The sequence below is a fragment of the Drosophila kikkawai genome, chromosome 3R (genome assembly GCF_030179895.1).
Source record: "Drosophila kikkawai strain 14028-0561.14 chromosome 3R, DkikHiC1v2, whole genome shotgun sequence".
Classification (NCBI taxonomy): domain Eukaryota; kingdom Metazoa; phylum Arthropoda; class Insecta; order Diptera; family Drosophilidae; genus Drosophila; species Drosophila kikkawai.
The window spans coordinates 24,915,550-24,935,060 of record NC_091731.1 but is presented as its reverse complement, the minus strand read 5'-3'; the positions used below and the strand labels follow the sequence as shown (position 1 = coordinate 24,935,060).

Sequence of the window (19,511 nt, the reverse complement as noted above, 5' to 3'; positions counted from 1 at the left end):
AAAAATCAACATTTTATTAGGGGTATATTATTAAAATTTCTATATATATGTAAATATTACATTATGAATTCAATATGCTGTTTTTTAAGCCTAATAAAAGCTGGCTCAAAAAATCTCTTTGAATTAAAATTAACAAGTTTTTGGCTTAGTTTTACATGGTCGTTTTAAAGTTCATTCTTTTGATGCAATTGCAAACTGCAAGGGTATACAAACTTCGGCTTTCCAAAGTTAACTTCCTTTCTTGTTTATTTTATCAATAGTTAAGAATGTAGGGACTAAGTTAAAAACATTTTGAAAGGTTGTTCTCAGTCCTATGTACATTTTATGCTACGAAACATTTATGCTATATTTACTTTGTAATATTTCTTGGACAAAGTTATTGTAGGATCACCAAAATTTGGACTATTTAACATTTAATTTACACATTACACCCCATTACAACTCTTTAAGGGCAACAACTATTCGGAGCGTCAACGCTGCCATTCATTATTCATAATTGTTTTAAATGTAAAAGTATCAAAGTATATTTGGCCAAAAACGGAAAAAAAGAGCTCTCAAGTTTGGAGCTCCCCCTCCCCCAGACTGACAAACGAAACGTGAGCTGGCTGACGCACACACTCAAGCAAACACCTTCCTACCTGTGTGTGTGTGTGTGTGTTTGTGTATGTTTGTACACCTGTCAGGTGAGACGAAGACTCTTGTACGCTTTTTGTTTTTCCTTTTAATTTTTTTTTGTTTTTGTTTTTTTTTGTTGGGTTGTTGAAGCTGAAACCAATCCATCTAGCGCCTCTATCAGCATAACAATTAAGCTTAAATACTTTTTGCTTACTGACTGGCCCCAAAATGGGATTATTCACACTTGATTAGAGGCATGTGAAAATGTTTTTTTGATGCCCCCAAAGGTAGCCTCCTGCATGTGTAGCTATCAAAATTCATTCAAAATTAACAATCCAGAAGAACGAGAGCCACCACCAAGTGGGCTACGTGACAATATTTTGTGAGAAGCGCACAGAACAGAAAATTAAATGCAGATCAAAGATTGAAAAAAGAGAAGAGACGTGGAAAAAGAAACTTAATTTGCCTTAAGAGTCGTTGTAAATGTAAATGTGACTCGATCTCTGAGGAAGTAGCTCAAAGATACGTGAAAACCAAATGAAGGGTGTGGATTGAGCTTTTTAATGCATTTCAGTCGCCAGGCCAAAATATTTCCCACCTTGCGGCTGCCATACATAAGAAATGAATTGAAATAGACGAAATAGACGAAACAAATAAAAATAAAACATAAATAAACACACACACAACACAGAGAGAGGGCGACCAGCATAGCAACATACATACAAGAGACAACAACAACAAAAACTAAGTTCATTGAACTATTTGTGAGCTTTTTGGTGTGTGCCTGTAAATGTTTGTATCTGTGTGTTGGTCACTGGTCGCTGGTTTCTTTAGTTTTATTCGTGGGTTATGGTATCATAGCGCATAGCTTCTTCTTCGAAAGGTTTCCGTCTGCTGCTTCTTCTCCATTTTTTTCATACCCATATGTATATATATTTCTCTTTTTTTTTATTTTTTTTGTTTGAGGTGTCATGTGCTGCTTTTGGGTCTTGGATTTCGGTCTTTGTTTGCTGGCAGTCGATTGTAATGTAGACTTTTATAATGAAATTAAAATTGATAGCAACACACAATTGTGAATCATAACTGGCAAGACACAGGGAGAAAAGAGTACAATGTGAAGATCAATGTGATCTTTATAAGATATGTTATTTTAACACTATAAAAATACTTAAAAATAATTTGGATTACATTTTTGTTCAGTGGTTTACCCTTTTTGCAGGGCCCTCGGTAGCAGGTTAATATATGTACATACAGCCAAGTCATTGTCCATCCCGGAATGCCCCCCAAAAAAACCAAGCCCAGATTAACCCATTATTTGCAAAACCAAACTTTTAGTCTCCGACATTTAATTCACCATTAACCAACCGAGGCGACCTTGAGATTAGCAGGTGAGAAGTCCATAAAAATCAAGTCCCCAGCTTGTATTAATTTCAATTAAATGTCGAACAATACCTTGGGGCCTTGTTACGATTGGGAGTATTCCTAACACACATTAAGAAACCCGGGGAGAAACTCGTCTGCTTGCTGGCAAACAGAATGCACTCAATTAACTTAATTTCACATTTATTTTTATTCGAGTGTGTTGTTTTTTTTTTTTTTTGTCGTTTTTAAACTGCGTCAGTATCTGAATAGTCTTGGGACTATGCCAGACGCTGCCGACGAGTGCTGTTCACATTAGTCTTATTGTTATTATATTTCTTAGTTGCACAGATTAGTGCCAATTAATTAATTTCACGTATTTTAAGCGAAACAAGTATTTTACTTTGTTTATTGTTATTTTTGGGTGGAATTCTTATTTTGGGAAAAATACAATATATATGTACACATGGAACAGGTATATGACGTTAAATAAAGGTAAAATCAATTACATCAATTGGTTTTTAAAAATCATAAAATATTTAATTAATGAGGATATATATTCCATTTTCTTGGAAATAAAGTTCCTTTATAAATATATCCTCTGTATTTATTTACAAAGAAAGAAAGCCTTAATCTATAAAATTTAAAACTATCAATACATCTACATTTAATTTTTCAGAATTTAAAAATTATAAATCCTAAGACTTATTACTCTCCAGTAAAAATTACTGCACTGTACAAAAAAATGAAATATATAGAATGACATTCCCCACCCCATAATGGGCACATGTGTCGCATTAAAAGTTTGGCTCTTGCATAAATCAGATCAATATTTATGTAATGCGCCACAGAAATACTCCCTTGCCCCGGCAGTCCGTTACGGCCCATTACCACCTACGGCGAGTAACACCGATCGCTGACAACATAAATAAATAATTAATAAATTAGAATAAGACGGAGGAACTGTCGCGGAGCACATGAGCCAGTTTACGTGAGAGAACTCGTGCCACACTCGTCCGGCGCAAGTGTCAAAGCCAAGTTCAATATCAAATAACACGCGCTATGCTCGAGCTTGAGATCAGTCAGCTCAATGATCGGGCTGGGAAAAAGACGCCTAGTCATAGTTACACACACGGGCATACAGCATACAGAATACAGTCTACGCTCGATAAAGTGAATCAAAGAAATTAGGAACTTTACTGTGGAAATAAAATAAAATGTAGAGCAGCATCCCAGGATCATCAGGCTACTAGACTCTTATCTTATTATCCTAAGAGTCTCTAGATCTTAGAGAATATTAAATCTAGAGTTGCCAAAATTGGTTTAAAAAATGTTTCTACTTTTTGAGTTTACTTTAAGGTTTAATCACGCCTACTACCACTTAGACACATATTAACAATTTTGATTTTTTAACTTCAACAAAAAGTTTTTAAACCGATATAAAATGATTACATTTGTTAATGAAAATCTTAACTTCTATTATCCTATAACAATAAATCCCAAAATAAATGATTATACAAGTTCATTCAATTCAGTGATCACTGTATTAAATATGGAGACGGATCTGATGGAGAACAGGAAGCATTACGATGATAAAAACCCCATAGATGGCGACTTGCAATAAATCAAAATTAGCAGCATACAACTTTGGGCCACAAACACACGCCCTTTGGCCGCGGCCAAAACTCCCCCGTTGCCCGTCGCCCACTTCCCCCTTTCCCCGTTCCACCATTCGCACATTCGCCTTCCTTCTCTAGCGGTCGTAAGTGCAGGTTGCAATCAATGCCGTAATAGCAACAACAGCAATAACAACTTCCGTATTTCATGCGCTGTAATTTAGCTCAAGTAACAAAATGCAAAGCCAAACTAAATGTTGACGGTGACGACGCGCCGCAACGCTGAGACTTAAAGCTGAGAGCTGTGGACTACACTGGGAAAAAAATAAAATTAATATAACATAAAATTAATATAAGTTATTTACATTTTTAAATAATTAAATATATAATTGATCGTTTACTGTAGTGAAAAGAATAGATCTTCAACAAAAGGATAGTCTATTAAAAAATCCATTGGATTATTTTTACTTTGACACAAAAATTTGCGAAGCAAAAAATGATCGACTGGTTATATATAACTTTAAAAATACTGCAAAATCAATATAGTTTTTTTTCGGTGTATGCTGAACCGACCAGCTGTAAACTGCAATCCAATATTTGCAATCTGTGAGCTGGCGGACCAAAAGGCGACTCTCTTGGCACGTCTGCATTCGATGGCCGGCCACTCGCTGCTGCGATTTGATTCGATTTCATGTTTACATACAAATTGACATAATTTGTTTATAAATGTTTAATGATCAGAGAGCCAGGCAGCGGGTGACCAGGCCCAGACGCAGACTGTTTACAATTGCAATTGTGCAAATATACAGGCGATCGCTGAGAGTCCGAGTCAAAGAACAGGCCACATGGTAATGTAGATATCAAAACAGTCGAAGCGCCCAACAGAGCTCCACTTGTGGGGCATTTGGTGTCATAAATTAGAATACTTATTGCACACCCAGGCCCCGCAAGACACACGCAGTTAGTTGTTCAACATCATTTCAGACAATTTATAAATAATATGAATTGATTGAACAAACGCCGCCAAATAATTAGACTTATTTACAAGTCTAACTCGTTGGCAGCAGCAGCAAAAAAATCACAACAAAAGCCAGCAACGAACATAAATATAAAATCCCCATGAAATTCCCAAATCCAGAAAATCGTGCGATTAAAACTGGATATGCATATCCTTACTTTTTTCTCCCAATTTGGACTTTTTAATTATTGTAGAAATGCTGAAATTATCGTCTTGATTGCATAACACCAAAAATCATCAGCCAGAAAAAAGAAGAAGAAAGCAAATGCGCACCCGGGAATGTTTAAAGAAAAAAAATAAGGGGGCAAAAAATTATAAATAATAATTAACATATTCTTATATTAAGTTGTCTGACGAAAAGCTTTTGCATATAATTAAGGGACTTATGTACACAATAGCCTCAACATTCATAGTTAATAACAGAGTCATTTTAAAACACCTTTATTTATAGACTTTGATACGTAAACACTTATATTCTCAGCAGAGTCACAACTTCTTGGACATTTATGAGATGGAAACAATAGTATAAATAGATGATTAATATATATTTGCTGATTTTATAACTTTTTGTTACAAATATTTAATAATAAACAGTCTGGAAAACATACAAAACATTTAACAGAAATAAGTCCATATAAAACTCAAAAACTCGTAAAATTCTTCCCATTTCTTCTTATAATATGTGTGGTACATATTGTCTCTAATCTTCAGAATAATCCTGACTTGATATATACCATTAATAGATAAAGAATCTAGAACTACATGAGTTTTCTTCATTAATATACGGAAGATTAAAATTTAGATACCGTTTACTTCCAACTTTTATAAATTTCAAAGATATTTCATTTTTGGTTTTAAATCAATTTTGTTTAACAAAAACAATAAAATATAAGTAGTTTTACATCAATTTAACAAAATCACCCCATGCAATACGTACACATAAGTGCATTATTATCACTTTCATGGAACTGAAAATGAAAATGTCAAATGGGGAACCACAAGTTGTCGGCGATTCGAGTGCGTAATAGAGGGGTTATGCCGGTGGATTGTTGGCCAAAGTCGAGTAGATAGATCGGTCTCTCTGACATATTGGCGCTTGTGTGTGTAGCTGCCGGCCATTACAATTATTATTACATATTAACATTTGTGGCATTCTTACATACTTAATACATTATTACAGTAATTTAATAACATGTTCTCAGGGCCAACCTGGTTGTATGGAGTGCCGCCAAGTGGATTCCGCCCGATCTCGCTGGATGGAGTGGATATATATTGACAGTATCGCCCCGATGCATATTTTAAAGAGTCGCCAGCCGCCAGATTACATTGTAGCCGCCGAGAGCCACGAGTGTGTGTAGCTGGCCAACACAATAACAGGAGGTCATAATGAACGACACTTTACGGGCGATCCGATCCATTGATGACTCAATGGGGTTCCGTTCCTGGTCAAATCACAGATACTCACATCAAATATCACGATTTTCAGCAGTCAGTTGTCAAACATGGGGAGTTGTCTTAGATGCGGATGCGGACCTCGACTTGGACATCTGAGACAGATTGGGGTTCGCGGGTGGGTTTGGCTGGTGGAAAGTGAAAATGCATTGGTCTAATTATAACACGTGATATCATCGGACGCGCATGATTTATGCGCGAGTGCACCAGATCCGGCAGCAACAATATCGGCCAGAACCTGATTGGATTGTCTTGGATTGTACACCGCCGCCGCCCGGAGAGATAGGGAGAGCTCAAGTTCAATGTGGAAGCGGCTAATCCGAGCCGCCAGACAAGGCAGCCCCTTGAAAATAGAAGCGCTTCACTCGCAATCAAATACACTGAGATTATTTATATAATATTTACAAACCAGACTTTGACTATGAAACAAAGACGGGAAATTAACAAAATAAATTATGATTATATGATATATTTTTGTGGAAAATCTTTTAATTATTTATTCAAAATTTCCATTTAAATATTTATTACTTATTTTCTTACTCCTAAAAGCCACTTAAAAAAAATATATACATTTTTTCCCTCTGTGTGGAGGGCCTCCACTATTATCCACTCGATACGCCTCTGGACACCCAAAACCACAAACCTCGACGTGCAAAATGTCTATGCAAATGCCGGCACCCTCAACGCCTGCCTGGCTTCCCCTCTCACCTCTCAAGTTCGCCGCTTTTTTTGCACAAACAATTCCATTTCGCTTTTAATTTCTTCGCTCAACACATCATTTTTTTTCGTGTGCGTGTTTGTGTGTGTGTGTTTGTCAACTAAATTGGGTCTAGTTTATGCGGTTTTTATGAATCTGACCTTAGTCATGATCATGAAATGCTCAAAACTGTTCCACTGGGCTGCAATTAGGGCATGAATAGGGGATACTCAGTGCCAGGCAACCCACTGAAAAAAAGAGGCTGGAAATTGGATAACAAGAGTGGAAGATTGGAATGATTGTAGGGGATGAATACAATTGATAACGATTCTCTATAGAGGAAGCTAAATGTTCACTTTAAAGAACAAGAGCGGAATTATATAATATAAATAATATGAATAAAAAGAAATAGTATAGGTTATCCTTTTGAATTATGACATTTTCAGGATGCATTTTAAGATTTTCATCCTAGAAACTCTTAAAAAACGTTGTACTATATTTAATCGATGGAAAATCAGTTCTTAAATATTGGATTTCATTATATTTTAACAATATATTTAGGTTTTTTATATAATTAGCAATATATCAATATCAGAAAATGCTTGCAAACAATACTCCTGTTAAGAGGTTATATTTTCCGGATAGTTTTCTTTATTTATAAAATAAATAAAATTAAAAAATATAAATGTATATGTATATGTATATGTATGTATTGACACATTTGCCTTTTCGGCTTCAAACAAGCTCTAAATCAAGTTCAAAGCCAAACTAATTATCAGCAATTTAGCTGATGATCAATAATAGAAAAATACCCAAGCAGCAAACGCCCAAAAAACATGAAACATGTTTGGTTTCAGTTTGAGTTTGACTTCAGTCTTGTGTTTATATTTAGTTTTAAATCTTTTTTTTTTGTTGTAGCCTTAGTTTGGGCAGACAAAACAAAGCGACTAGCCAAACTACTTACTTTACAGTGACTGCTACTACTACTACTACTACCTTTACCTGCCCAACACACATCGCACATAAATGCAAATAAATAATTAAAGGCAAATATACACGACGACGGCAAGCAACAACAAATCAGCGCGGACGGCAATATTTTGGCAGCGAACTTGTTTAATTTGCATACAGAGTCAGTCGCCCCCTCGGAGGGGGCCAGGAGGCCCACGCAGATGCAATTAAAAAGGCGCGCGCGCGTAGATCCAGTCAGCTGATGATGGGCTCGGATTGGTCGGGAGCGGGCCAGTGGATGGATGAGCTGGAAGCGGGACGTGTGGGGATGGATCTCCGTAAACTGGAGCCGGCTGCCGGGGTACAAAAAATTTAAATACATTTTTTTATATGCACTTTGTTGACTTTTTGTTTGCCTCGCCGATGTTTTGCTTGGAATTCAGGAATCGGAATCGGAATCTGCTGTGCCGAAACTAGTTCGTCGCAGAATTAGTGCAGTAAATATACGAAAAAAAATATATATAAAAATAAAAGTATAAAGTATATAAACACGGTGGTGTGTGAGAAATATGTATGTAATTGGACTGCTAAAATGAGCTTTATTTAGCGTGTTCTATTGAAAGGACAATAAACTCTCGTCGGATCGTCAAGGTCAACCACATCGCATTAGAAGACGTCGATCGATTCTTATTCGGGTCGTTATGAATATATACATCAGTGTATTTGTTCTAAATTCTACTTGATCGCTTTGAATATGCAAATGTCTCTGGAATTAACTAATATCGTCAGCAGAGAGCCTGAAGATTGCATTTATGTATGCATTTTTGGAATGAGAAATATTTGCAGAAAACCTAATTCTAGATACAATTAAACAACTAAACTAGTCGTTCCTACTCGACATTTATTTTGTATGCGTTGTCTCAAATTACTCCTTGAGGATCCTGGATTAACATAAGCTGGTATTCTGCTTTCAAATTAGCTTGATTCTTCCTCCAATTTGATGTCCTAGCAGCAAGGATAACCACAATAGCAGCCGCCACAGGGTCCACATGCGTAGCACGGACCACAGACATTGGGTCCGTAGCAGGAACCACATCCCCCACATGGATCACAGCAGGGTCCACAAGGACCACAGCAGGGTCCGCAAGGTCCACAGCAAGGTCCACATGGTCCACAGGGTCCGCAACACATGATTAAGCCGTACAAGTTCTAAAAAGTAAACGTTACAATAGATTTTTCTATTTTTTTATTCAAACTTTTACTTACTTTGAACCGAAAAAGAAAATAATTTGAGACTACACAAAAAATTTGAGATGTTGTTAGGTCGAGCAGACGAACGATAATGTTTTGGGAAGTGGTTTGTACAGGGGAATGGAAAATGTATTTGACAGGAGGCTCTATGGTGGCTATTTTATAAATTTAAAGCCTTGAGTTTAAGCAGAGTTTTGTGATAATAAAATCTCTTCTTATTCCTACCCTGCAGATAGTTCAAAAACCCCTTTGTTTCACACCCATATCATACGTTTTTTATCACATTTATATTTCCGCAGTGCCTTGTAATACATAAAATAAATAAATGAGATTTAAATTTGTTGCTTTGTGACCGTGTCATGTGTTCAATGCACCCGCTGCTTCGGAGTTCGAAGCGCTGCCGGTTCTCAAGTCGAGTTCTGCGCTGCAGTTTTGTTTACTCTTGATTTTGTCGTACTTTTTGATTAAGTGCATGCCGCATAGTATCCGACTCCGATTCCGATTCCGAGTATATATACGCGAGCGAGTGTATATAAAGTTCATTATCTGGCTAAAGAGCCGAGTTGTTTTCCAGCCAAGAATGTCGCATTGAAAGAGGTCAATCACCAGTGATTGGGATTGTGCCTTGGATGTCACTCGTGTAATTCAGTACAATTTATTTTATTTGCTAACGATTTTACGATTTCGCTTAATTAACTCCCCAAAAAAAGCAGGAAGCCAGGCCAACTAGTTGACAGAGTCACTCACTGGCCAAGCCACCACATCCACATGATATGCCCTGGCCGAGCTATATATGCTTATACAATGATTCGTATTTTTGCATGACTGAGTCCGAGTCCGTCCAGGCCGAGCATTCGGGCAGAAAAGTATGGGTTTGCAAATAAAAAGCGCATAATAGGCGTTTAAATGCAATTTTCTCAGCAAAATGGTCGGGCGAAATATCAAAAATTCGAATTATATGTTTTGCGGCATGTTGATTAGAACGAAATATGTATTTGGATGTGTGTGCTTTTCGGGGAGGGAGGATCTGCTGGCCAGCAGAGGCAAAAACCACATCGAAGAAGCGCACAGAAGTCCTGTCCTGTCCCTTCTAGCTGAAATATTTTTGGGTAGCATCTCGCATCCGATGAGACACGGACAAGTCCAACTCAAAGTCCGAATGCTTCTTCATTTTCTGCACTTGAAAAAAAACCAACCTTAACTGGTCTTAATTTAAACTTTCCTTGACTTTCTGACACTTGAAACTTTCCACTGAAATCGGACCATAAATTATGCTTAATTTAGTTTAAAATACTACTAAAATACCCTTTAAATCCTGTTTTGAATTTTATTAAAATATTTTGATTTCAAATCAAAGTCTGGATTTTTTTCTCTGTGATTTCTTGCTATTTTTTTGGTGGCTTGGAACCGTGGTCAATAATTTTGTGAGGGTGCCGCCAAAAGGGCAGCAGACGCCGCTCTAACTCACTTTTTTTTCTGTTCGTTTTTCATATTTGTGCGCTGGTCTCTGTTTGAAATAGATTATTGGCAATACATATGTATACAAATATTTTTATTTCGTCTGGCGACGCGGAGAGTTCAAGGATTTTTCTTGGGTTCAGTGAACCAAATGTCTTTCCTCCGGCCGGAAATATCGAATTCGGTTTAATTATGGCCCCTCCTCTGGCAACTTATTAATATAAGTTTGATGAAAAGTGAAACACAATGGGCACACACAGATGTCATCATCAGCGCTGGAAAGCGTTGAATAGTGTGCCAGTCAATCCCAAGGAAATCAATATCCGCCAGGCGTAAGTGTGCGCCCTAATGACTTGGGGGCGTGGCGGTCGAAGGGCAAAAGGTGAGGAAGGGTTTGAAAGGGTAAAAAAAAGGGGAACTAGCTCACAGGTAACCCGAGTAGCTGAGGAAAGTGAAGAAAGCACGTGCCGCCCTCAGAAAGTGGCAGCTGATATTCAACAAAAAAAAAAAAGGAAAGTGATCTGCAAGTCAAGATAGGAAATTACAGAACCATATGAGAGGCAAGTATAAGAGAAAATATATGAAAATAGATCCTTGAATCATTAAACTTCGTTTCGATATTCAATCCAGGGATACCAGGGATAAAAACTACAAGAATTTTATAAAGATCCTGTTCAAGAAACTGAAGAAATCCCGAGTTCTAGGCACGTGCTGCCCTCAAACAGTGGCTTTCAGCCTTATTTTGAAATGAAAGGGAACTTAAACTCAGCGCACAACTGATCCAGATACCGATCCAGATCGAAATCACAGGCTCCTGGAAGTCAGAAATTCTGATTGATCGTGCGACACGGGATGCGGATGAGAGAGGCTGCCAGGAATTCCTAAGAAAATGAAGCGTACAAAAAACGCAGCACGCAAAAAAATAAAAGGGTGGAATACAATATAATAATAATAAGGAGAGCCTAAGAAACGATCTCTTATTATTTAATTTGAAACTGGGCCGCCCTTTTTTATAGTTTTTTTTGTTTTTCTGAGCCGCCGTCGTATCAATGAATCGAAATGGAATAAAATGAAATGCGAATGTCTCGATCGCGTGCGGCCACATTTTCACAGATTTCAGTTTTCGAGTTTTCGAACTTTTTGCCGCGAGATTCTGATTCTGTTTCAGCGTTTTGATTTGTGCCTCCTTTTGATCGTACCTCGGTTTTTTTCTACATCGACTTTATGTTATTGTTTGTGTGTAATATTGGGGGTTGTGTCTTCTGATTCGACTATAAATGGCATACAAATACATAATTTTGTTTAACCCTTGGATGCTTTTGGGGATTTCAAAGGGTTTTCAGTTAGGAGCTATAATTTTAGATGAAAATTTAACTATTGGCTTTATCTTATATTTTTTATAAATTTTAGAAATTCATAATTTATACTTGTTCTCTACGTTTTTTAAAAATTTTTCAACAAAAGTTTTGTATTCTATGGAAATCTACAAATCCTGAATTCGAAAATAGAGTGTTTTTGGAATTATGAAATCTTTTTCTAATGGTTTTTCAAACTTTTTTCCTAAGAAGTATTATCAACCATATCTAAGGCCTTTCACTAACTATAATTTCCAGGGTTAATCCCGAAAATTGTATGTTTTTTTTTTTGTAGCCACAGTTGATGACGAATACGCATGCAAGTTCCACGAAAACCACCGACATAAATCCCGAACCTCCCGAAATTCCACAAATAGTTGGGCAGTGCCCAAGCCAAATTGCAAGTCAATTATAAATTGCAAGAGAGGAAAAAGCGAAGAAACCAAAATGGCAAAACCGAAGCCAAAACCGGGAAAAGAAAAAAGCCCCCAACAGAGTTGCAGTGTAAAATTGTAGCTTAACAAAAACTGCTAATTTAACTGCTAGTTTCGCATGCTAACACACACAGTCGCCGGAAAATATCAATGGACATGCCATGAAAATGCAGGTTGAACTCTGGAAAAACCATGAAATGTGTACAGTGAAAATCTTCCGCGTTTGTGCAATGTAGGAAGATTTTAGTTTTGAAATCGCTATAAGACATACATAGGTTTTTTCTATAGTTGTTACAATGTTTATAGTGTAAAGATTATGTATTTTATTATGTATGTATTATGTATGTAAAAAAAACAAAATAATGTTAAATTAAGATGTATGTGCTTAGTTTTGTTATCTTCTATATTATACAATTTCACATTTAATGAGCTATCCTTGAGAAACTTGATCTTAACCATCTTAAATCTAGGAATTAATGAAGTAAATTTAATAATTAAATCATTTTAAAATGTCTGAATAAGTAAACAAATCCCATAAATAAAATTTTTAATTTTAAGAACAGACACTTTGGTAATCCTTTGGAAAATTCTACAAATTAAATTAAATATGTTTTCTTTTGGAGCGTCGGAGATCGAAGAGCGAAAGCCCACCGGAGCCGGAGCTTCATTCGGAAGAAAGCAGGTGAGAGCGGCGATCGCTCGTAAAGCGCTCAGGCCGTGACACCTCTGATGCGCCTGCTCCCGCTCCTTGCGGTTGAGGGGGCTGGGGAGAGGGGACAGCGTGCGAAAGTGAAATCGAACCTTTGCTGCCGGCGTGTGGGCTTTTGGACAATAACAAAAACCACGAAGCCGGGCCGGTTTCAAAGTTTACGAGGGGCGCGACAGCGGCAAACAGTGGATCGAATTCCGTAAAATAATCGCTGAACAAAAAAATATTACTTGCCGTAAATTAAAGAAATCGAATATAAATATACCTCAATTTATAAATTAATTCAAAGTGATTAACAAAGATTTTTTTAGATAAGAAATGTAAGGTAAATAACCTTTTTGTCTCAAAATAAATTTTAAAAGTATTAATAATGATTTTAATAGATAACAGTTAAATATAAAAGTCTTAAAAGTAATAGCAAGCCTTAAATTGTCAAGTTTTTTCTCACTGTAGTTGACAGATTTCAATTTTGGCCAAGTGCAATGTGTTGGGGAGGCGGGCGGCACTGCTGACTTCGATTAATAATAACAAAAATACAAATTTGTAAAAGTTTCGCATTTATTTTTACAGGCGGTGAATGAAAATCCGTTTCGGTTTTAATTTTGGCTCCTGCAGGCCGTATATACGTTTTGGCCTGGTCACTGAACTTTGTCCGAGTGGACTTTCGTCATGAAAAGTTTAACATACGTGAGTGACCGCCAGTGACGCGCTGGCCAGGCCCAAACCCGATAATTAAAATTACACAGCGCCTGCCGGGTGGGTGGGTGATGATGAGTCGGCTGGATTTCCTCGGATTCGGACGCAATTCCCACATTTGGGGTTAATTACAGACTTAACTCGGTCATTCTTCAGCTGAGTTTTGCTTAAAAAAAAAAAACAAAAAACTAAAATAATCTTTATTTTAAAAATGCAAAAATAATATTCTAAATTTAGTAGGACATTTTAAAATAAATATCATGAAAACTATTTCAGAGAAATTGTTAACCTTTATAATTATTTTTTGTTTCATTAAATTTGTAAAATTATATCACAAAACAATCTTATTGTTATATTTTGTTTTTGATTTCTATGAAATTCTCTTGACGGCCCTGATTACTGCTAAATAACTGCACAGGCGTCAATTGGCAATGCAAATCCATTTTAAGATCTCAAGAAATATGCAGCTTTAATTAGTTAATAAGCGGCACTGGCTACCACCTGACACCGTCTCGACATGGCCATGGCTTTGGTTGTTTCGCTGGTTACTCTGGTGGCTCTGGCTACCCAGGATTCCTCAGACGACACTGATAAAGCGGCGCTCCGACGGACTGGACCACAAATGGGCGTCGAGCGCAATTAGCGCCATATATCAATTACTATACATTGCTCCACTCCACATTACGTATACGCAGACGACGCTCGGCTAAAGTGTTTTCATTATAAATCATTTATTCAAATTACATATTAGAGCAACTGGTTGTTGTGGTCAGCACATTGGGACAACTGCTGCTCCGATTGGGTTCCGGCGTCGCGTAGCTGCAAACAGCTGATCGATGGATCGGTCGAGTGTATATGGTTAACGAACAGACACCGGCAGCCGGTAATAATCACTTGACGCCTTTCGGCTGGACAGCTGTCTGGCAGCGATCGTCTAGCATAAACAAGATTCAAATTAATGGAATTTTCAAAGAATTTCATATAGATTTTCGCAGGAATAGAGTCGGATATCAATTGGAAATTTAGAATAAGATGAGAGAAAACAAAAGTCCACTAACGGTGACCTAGGGTTTTCCTCTTAATGGTTGGCAATGGGTCAAAAGTTGATTAACATTTTAATAACCATCCTTTAAAATTATAAATGAAATTCTTCCACAAAAAAGTAGTTAGTACTCAACTCCATTTATTTATAACTCTGTTAAAATATACTCAAAACATATTCATTTAAAGAAATTATCTACCATCTCAGTACACATCTAATTGGGACCGTTATTCCATCAAATAATACAATAATGTCACATCCATATTTCTTTATTATATATTACTTTTCATACATATATTTGCTTGATCGATCAGTGATCGAAAAAAGCTTCAATCGGATTTTGCAACCACAAGTCGAGACCTAAACCTTCGTACGTTAGTTTTGAAACCGAAATTGATCTAGTTACTTACTTATTATATTTATTATATTTTTTTTGCTTACAGAAAACCATTAAAAACTGCTCTTAAAAAGAAATACATTCGTGCTGTGATCATATTAAAATCAATTTACATTCCTAATTAGGGAAATTCTCTAGCAGGATACAATAATACTTGAACTTATTCCATATTGTGCAATGGGTATCATAAAATTTGAATACTTTTAGCCTCTGCATTCAATAATTCTTCATTTAATTCTTTCCAATTTCCTTCAAATGAATTCTTAAACATTTTCGGATTTCATTCTTTTACTTTCTGAACTTGTTTTTATCTGAAATCAATTATAAAATGTACAAAATACACCACATATGTAAAAAACATTTAAACATCTAAACGGCGTTTCATTGTTTTATCATTTAAAATGTACGTGTCATTGGCAATATGACATCATTTTTGGATATACCATTTTCAAGTCGGTTGCGGTTTGGTTCTCATCTCTGTCAATAAGATCAGCTTTTGTAAAACCGTACAAAATACATGTGATTTGTATAAAATTGTATATTTATGTGCGTAACTATTTTGCGGTATCTAAATTGGAGGTTTTGTGTCTTGATCCTTAGTTAAAAGTTCGTTGGTTTAAACAAGTATTCCAGCAAGTCAATGAAGTCAAATGTATGCATGCTCAGGTTGTTTGTGCTTTTGTATAGTTTTAATAAAACGTTACTAAGACGGTAAATTGTTGTAATAGTCACATAAAGCTAAAGGATAATTAATTACACTCGGGACTGAGGATGAGCCACAAAGCCCTAGCTCCTTGTTAATCATATTTATAAACTGAAAAAATATTACAAATAATAGGTGCTCTAGGGTGGATCGACTTTGTTTTGCCTTAGAAAAATCATAAGAAATATGTATATTAAATATATTTTACAGAAAACAAGTCTTAATAAAATTCCACATTTCCAAAAAATCAGTCAAGTTTTTATGTTTCAAACTGTAAAATCAGTGAATCGCCGATTCAGTGAGTTTGGTTTGAAACTGCAAAACTTGAAAGTTCGTTGGAATTATGCCATTTTATCAAGAGTCTTTTGTAAAAACCTTTTTACATGTAGTAAGGAACTTGAAAATTAATTTATATTGAGAATTTTAGTGATTTTGTTGTTCAAATTTTAATTTTTAATTGCAATTGTAGAACAGCCTTATGAATCGGAATTCTTTTTCTTAAACCATTTATTATTGAGCTTTTAATTTCTTGGCAATCAAGTCGACCCACCCCCGCTGATTGATGCTGTGTATGGAATGTACACTTGGGTTTTAAAAGGCATCGTTTAGCTCCACAACGGATAGCCTCAGCTCGGAAATGGGCGGTAGCTAGTCCGTTCTGGACACTAAATCCAAGCCGCCCTCCTCCTCCATTTTGCTGAGAAACTTGATCACCCGCTGATGGGGTTCCGATTGCCTGACCATGTCGATGAGGGCCAGCAGCTTCTTGATGCCGATGCACACTCGCTTTCCGGCCATTTTCCTTGCAATACTCTGCAGTTCCTCCGGACTGAAAAAATCCGAATCATCCAGCACAGCAAGAACATGCTCCGGACTTGAGAGATTGGAGACGTGAAGCACGGATGTAAAGGCCGGCAGCATTTCCATCTCTTCGAGAACGTCTCGCCGGCTGGAAGTGCACAGGATGAGAAGTTTGCGGCCCTTGGGCGGCTGCTTCTTGAGGAGCACCAGCAAGGCCTGCAGCGTGAGATTGGAGTACCGTGGTCCGATTGGGCCATAGTCTAGCAATCTCTCCACATTGTCCACCACAATGCAGCTTAACGTGGAGCGGTAGGCGTCGTCGAATATCTTGCGGATGTGCAGGCACTTGGCAGACTCGGTGAAACCTACCATATCTTCCGGTGAACAGACCTTCACGAACGGAAAGTCGCTCATCTTGGCCAGATTGGCGGCCAGGGCTGATTTCCCAGAGTTGGGGGCTCCTTCGATCAGTACAGACACCAGTCCCGAGACCTCGGTGGCCTTGGCTTGCTGTACAGATAGTAGACCGTCCTCTAGGAGTCCGGTGACCGGTGGTCCCCAGTTGATAATTCCGCGGGCCAGCATATTCTCCAGCATCTCCTGGGCGGTTCCAAAGGCGGCCTTGATGTCGTTTTCCAGGGCGTGCAAGAAGTCGGAGCGGGTTACTTTTAATTTTTCCATGGCCTCGGGATCCACATGAACCTGAAAGATAGTCCAAAAAACAATAATTGAATAAGCAATTGTCATAATTCACAATTCAGCAACTATACCTTGGAGTCCGCCTTAATTAGTCGATTCATAGCCGTGGATTGAGCTGCTCTGACCAATCCTTCCAGCTCTGCACCGCTAAAGTTCTTTGTCCTGGCGGCAATTTCATTGTTGTCCACATCGCTGGCGATCTTGTTAAAGTCTCGCATCCGCTTGGTGTGAATGTTGAGGATCTGGACGCGTCCTTGCTCATTTGGCAGGCTAATCTCCATTTGGACTTCCAAGCGTCCGGGTCGCAGCAGTGCCTCATCGATCATGTCCCGCCTGTTGGTCATACCTATCACTAAAATATTGTTTAACTGCTCCACACCATCGATCTTGGCCAGCAGTTGGTTGACCACCGTATCATGGACACCGCTGTTTCCAGCCACTGAGCCACGAGCCTTGCAAATAGCATCGATTTCGTCGAAAATGATGATGTGCAGGCCACTGTTGGGTCCCAAGCGCTTCTCCTCCTCCTCGGCTTCCGCGAATAAGCGTCGGATATTTGCCTCCGACTCGCCGACATATTTGTCCAGGATCTGCGGACCGTTAACAATCTTTGGCTCGCGGGCATTCAGCATGGTTCCAATCTGTCGCGCCATCAAGGTCTTGCCCGTACCAGGTGGTCCGTACAGGAGAATGCCCTTCACATGCTTAATTCCAAGCTGCTCGACCAGCTCCGGTGGGAAGACGCGCGACGCAAAGGCTCGCCGGAATATTGCATTAAACTCCTTGTCCAGGCCACCTATTCCCATCTTGCCGAAATCCCAATCTGGATTAATGATCGACTGGCGGACGATCTTTCCTTTGGAGCGTCCTTGCAGATTCAGCACAGAGTTCTCAGCCTTTTCGAACTGCACCACAGTGTTACCCAGAATGCGACCGAAACGCACATTCCTGGCCTTGGGTGCGGCATCTCCCACTGTTCTAGGATCGACAGCCTCCAGGGTTTTCACTGCGAGACCCAAAAACTTTTTATCCTTAAACTGAAAAGGAGTAAAGGAAAGTTAAAATGAATTTTCAAAATTATTTTGTAATTATCTTGGCAGGAAAGCTAATATACCCTTGGAGTCTATGTATAGAAAAAAGCATGGCAGAAAGCCAATTATCTCATAGAATAAATCTCGGTCTGTTGATATTTTATTTTTATAACTTGTGCTGATCTCTACTAATATTGCTCATATATACTATTTTATTAGTCATAACACAGAGGCCAGTCATTCATACGTCATTTATGCAAACAACTTTGCGTATTGTGAAATTTACTTAATTTTGTTCACAGTAGATTACGATATGTTAATAATTGTTGATGAAATTGCCAAACTGTAAACTGAGTTTGACATGAACTTTTAATTTTAATAATATTTTGAGACTAGTTTTGCATAAAACATAAACAGATCGTCCTAAAGCATACTTTTAAGGCCCTAAATAGAATAAAAATAGAACTGTATCCTATGCCTACCGTTAAATTTTATATTAAATTTTATTTTCAACACATTCTAAACTGTTTTCAAAAGATAATTGCTTACCTGAAACACAAGCGTTTGTCCTACGGTCAGGGGCATGCCAGCAAATTGCATGAGGAACTCCTTGGCCATCTCGTCCGAGTCATACGGCTCCTGCGTGGTGGTCTTTTTCTGCAGGAAGTCCGTCTCAAAGGACACTAGGGTGATGATATCCGCGCTGGCATCGAACCGGTACGGCCGGACATCTATCTCTTGGTTAATCGAGAGCGTGGCCCACTTTCTTTGGACCAGCGAAAAACCGACGTGGCCGCGCGGCAACTCCGCCCCGCTAATCTTCTCCAGCGCAAATATAAAGTGCAGTCCCGGGCCCGTCGAGATGTCCACATATCTGGGGGAATGGGTGAGAAATTAGTTAAACCGTAGAAATCGGAAAATACGCCCACGTCGCCTGTGGAAAACACTCACTTGACCTCCTCGGTGAAATCGGATCCGTTCACAATCGCCTTGTTGGTCAGTGATAGTTCGTCCGTGGGGCACTTGATTGCCCTCATCCGGTGGGCCATTTCGTTTGCCATCTTTCCAATATAAGCAAATAATTCTTACTCGATTTAACAACAAATTTTTCAACTCGCACAGCTGGTCAGTGCTGCCAACTCTTCGGGTCGTAAGAAAGCTTAAAAGCTTCACGAAAATTAGATACAAAAGCTCTTGAAAAAAAGCTAGATGAAGCTAAAAAATTGT

The 19,511-nt window shown here is 38.1% G+C and overlaps 1 protein-coding gene and 1 long non-coding RNA gene across 2 annotated transcripts; both read right to left on the bottom strand.

The window, feature by feature from the left end:
• Positions 1 to 8,589: 8,589 nt before the first annotated feature.
• On the bottom strand, positions 8,590 to 9,140 carry LOC108085613 (uncharacterized). The gene is made up of 2 exons (XR_001771103.3): positions 8,975 to 9,140; positions 8,590 to 8,917 (listed from the first exon to the last, which is right to left on the bottom strand). It is a non-coding gene; the product is annotated as an uncharacterized lncRNA (long non-coding RNA).
• A 5,637-nt stretch (positions 9,141 to 14,777) lies between these two features.
• Positions 14,778 to 19,429, bottom strand: Nsf2 (N-ethylmaleimide-sensitive factor 2). The gene is made up of 4 exons (XM_017182326.3): positions 19,236 to 19,429; positions 18,834 to 19,158; positions 17,325 to 18,290; positions 14,778 to 17,256 (listed from the first exon to the last, which is right to left on the bottom strand). Exons 1-4 carry the CDS (start codon positions 19,343 to 19,345, stop codon positions 16,402 to 16,404), a joined length of 2,256 nt encoding a protein of 751 aa, XP_017037815.1. The 5' UTR covers positions 19,346 to 19,429; the 3' UTR covers positions 14,778 to 16,401.
• Positions 19,430 to 19,511: the final 82 nt, after the last annotated feature.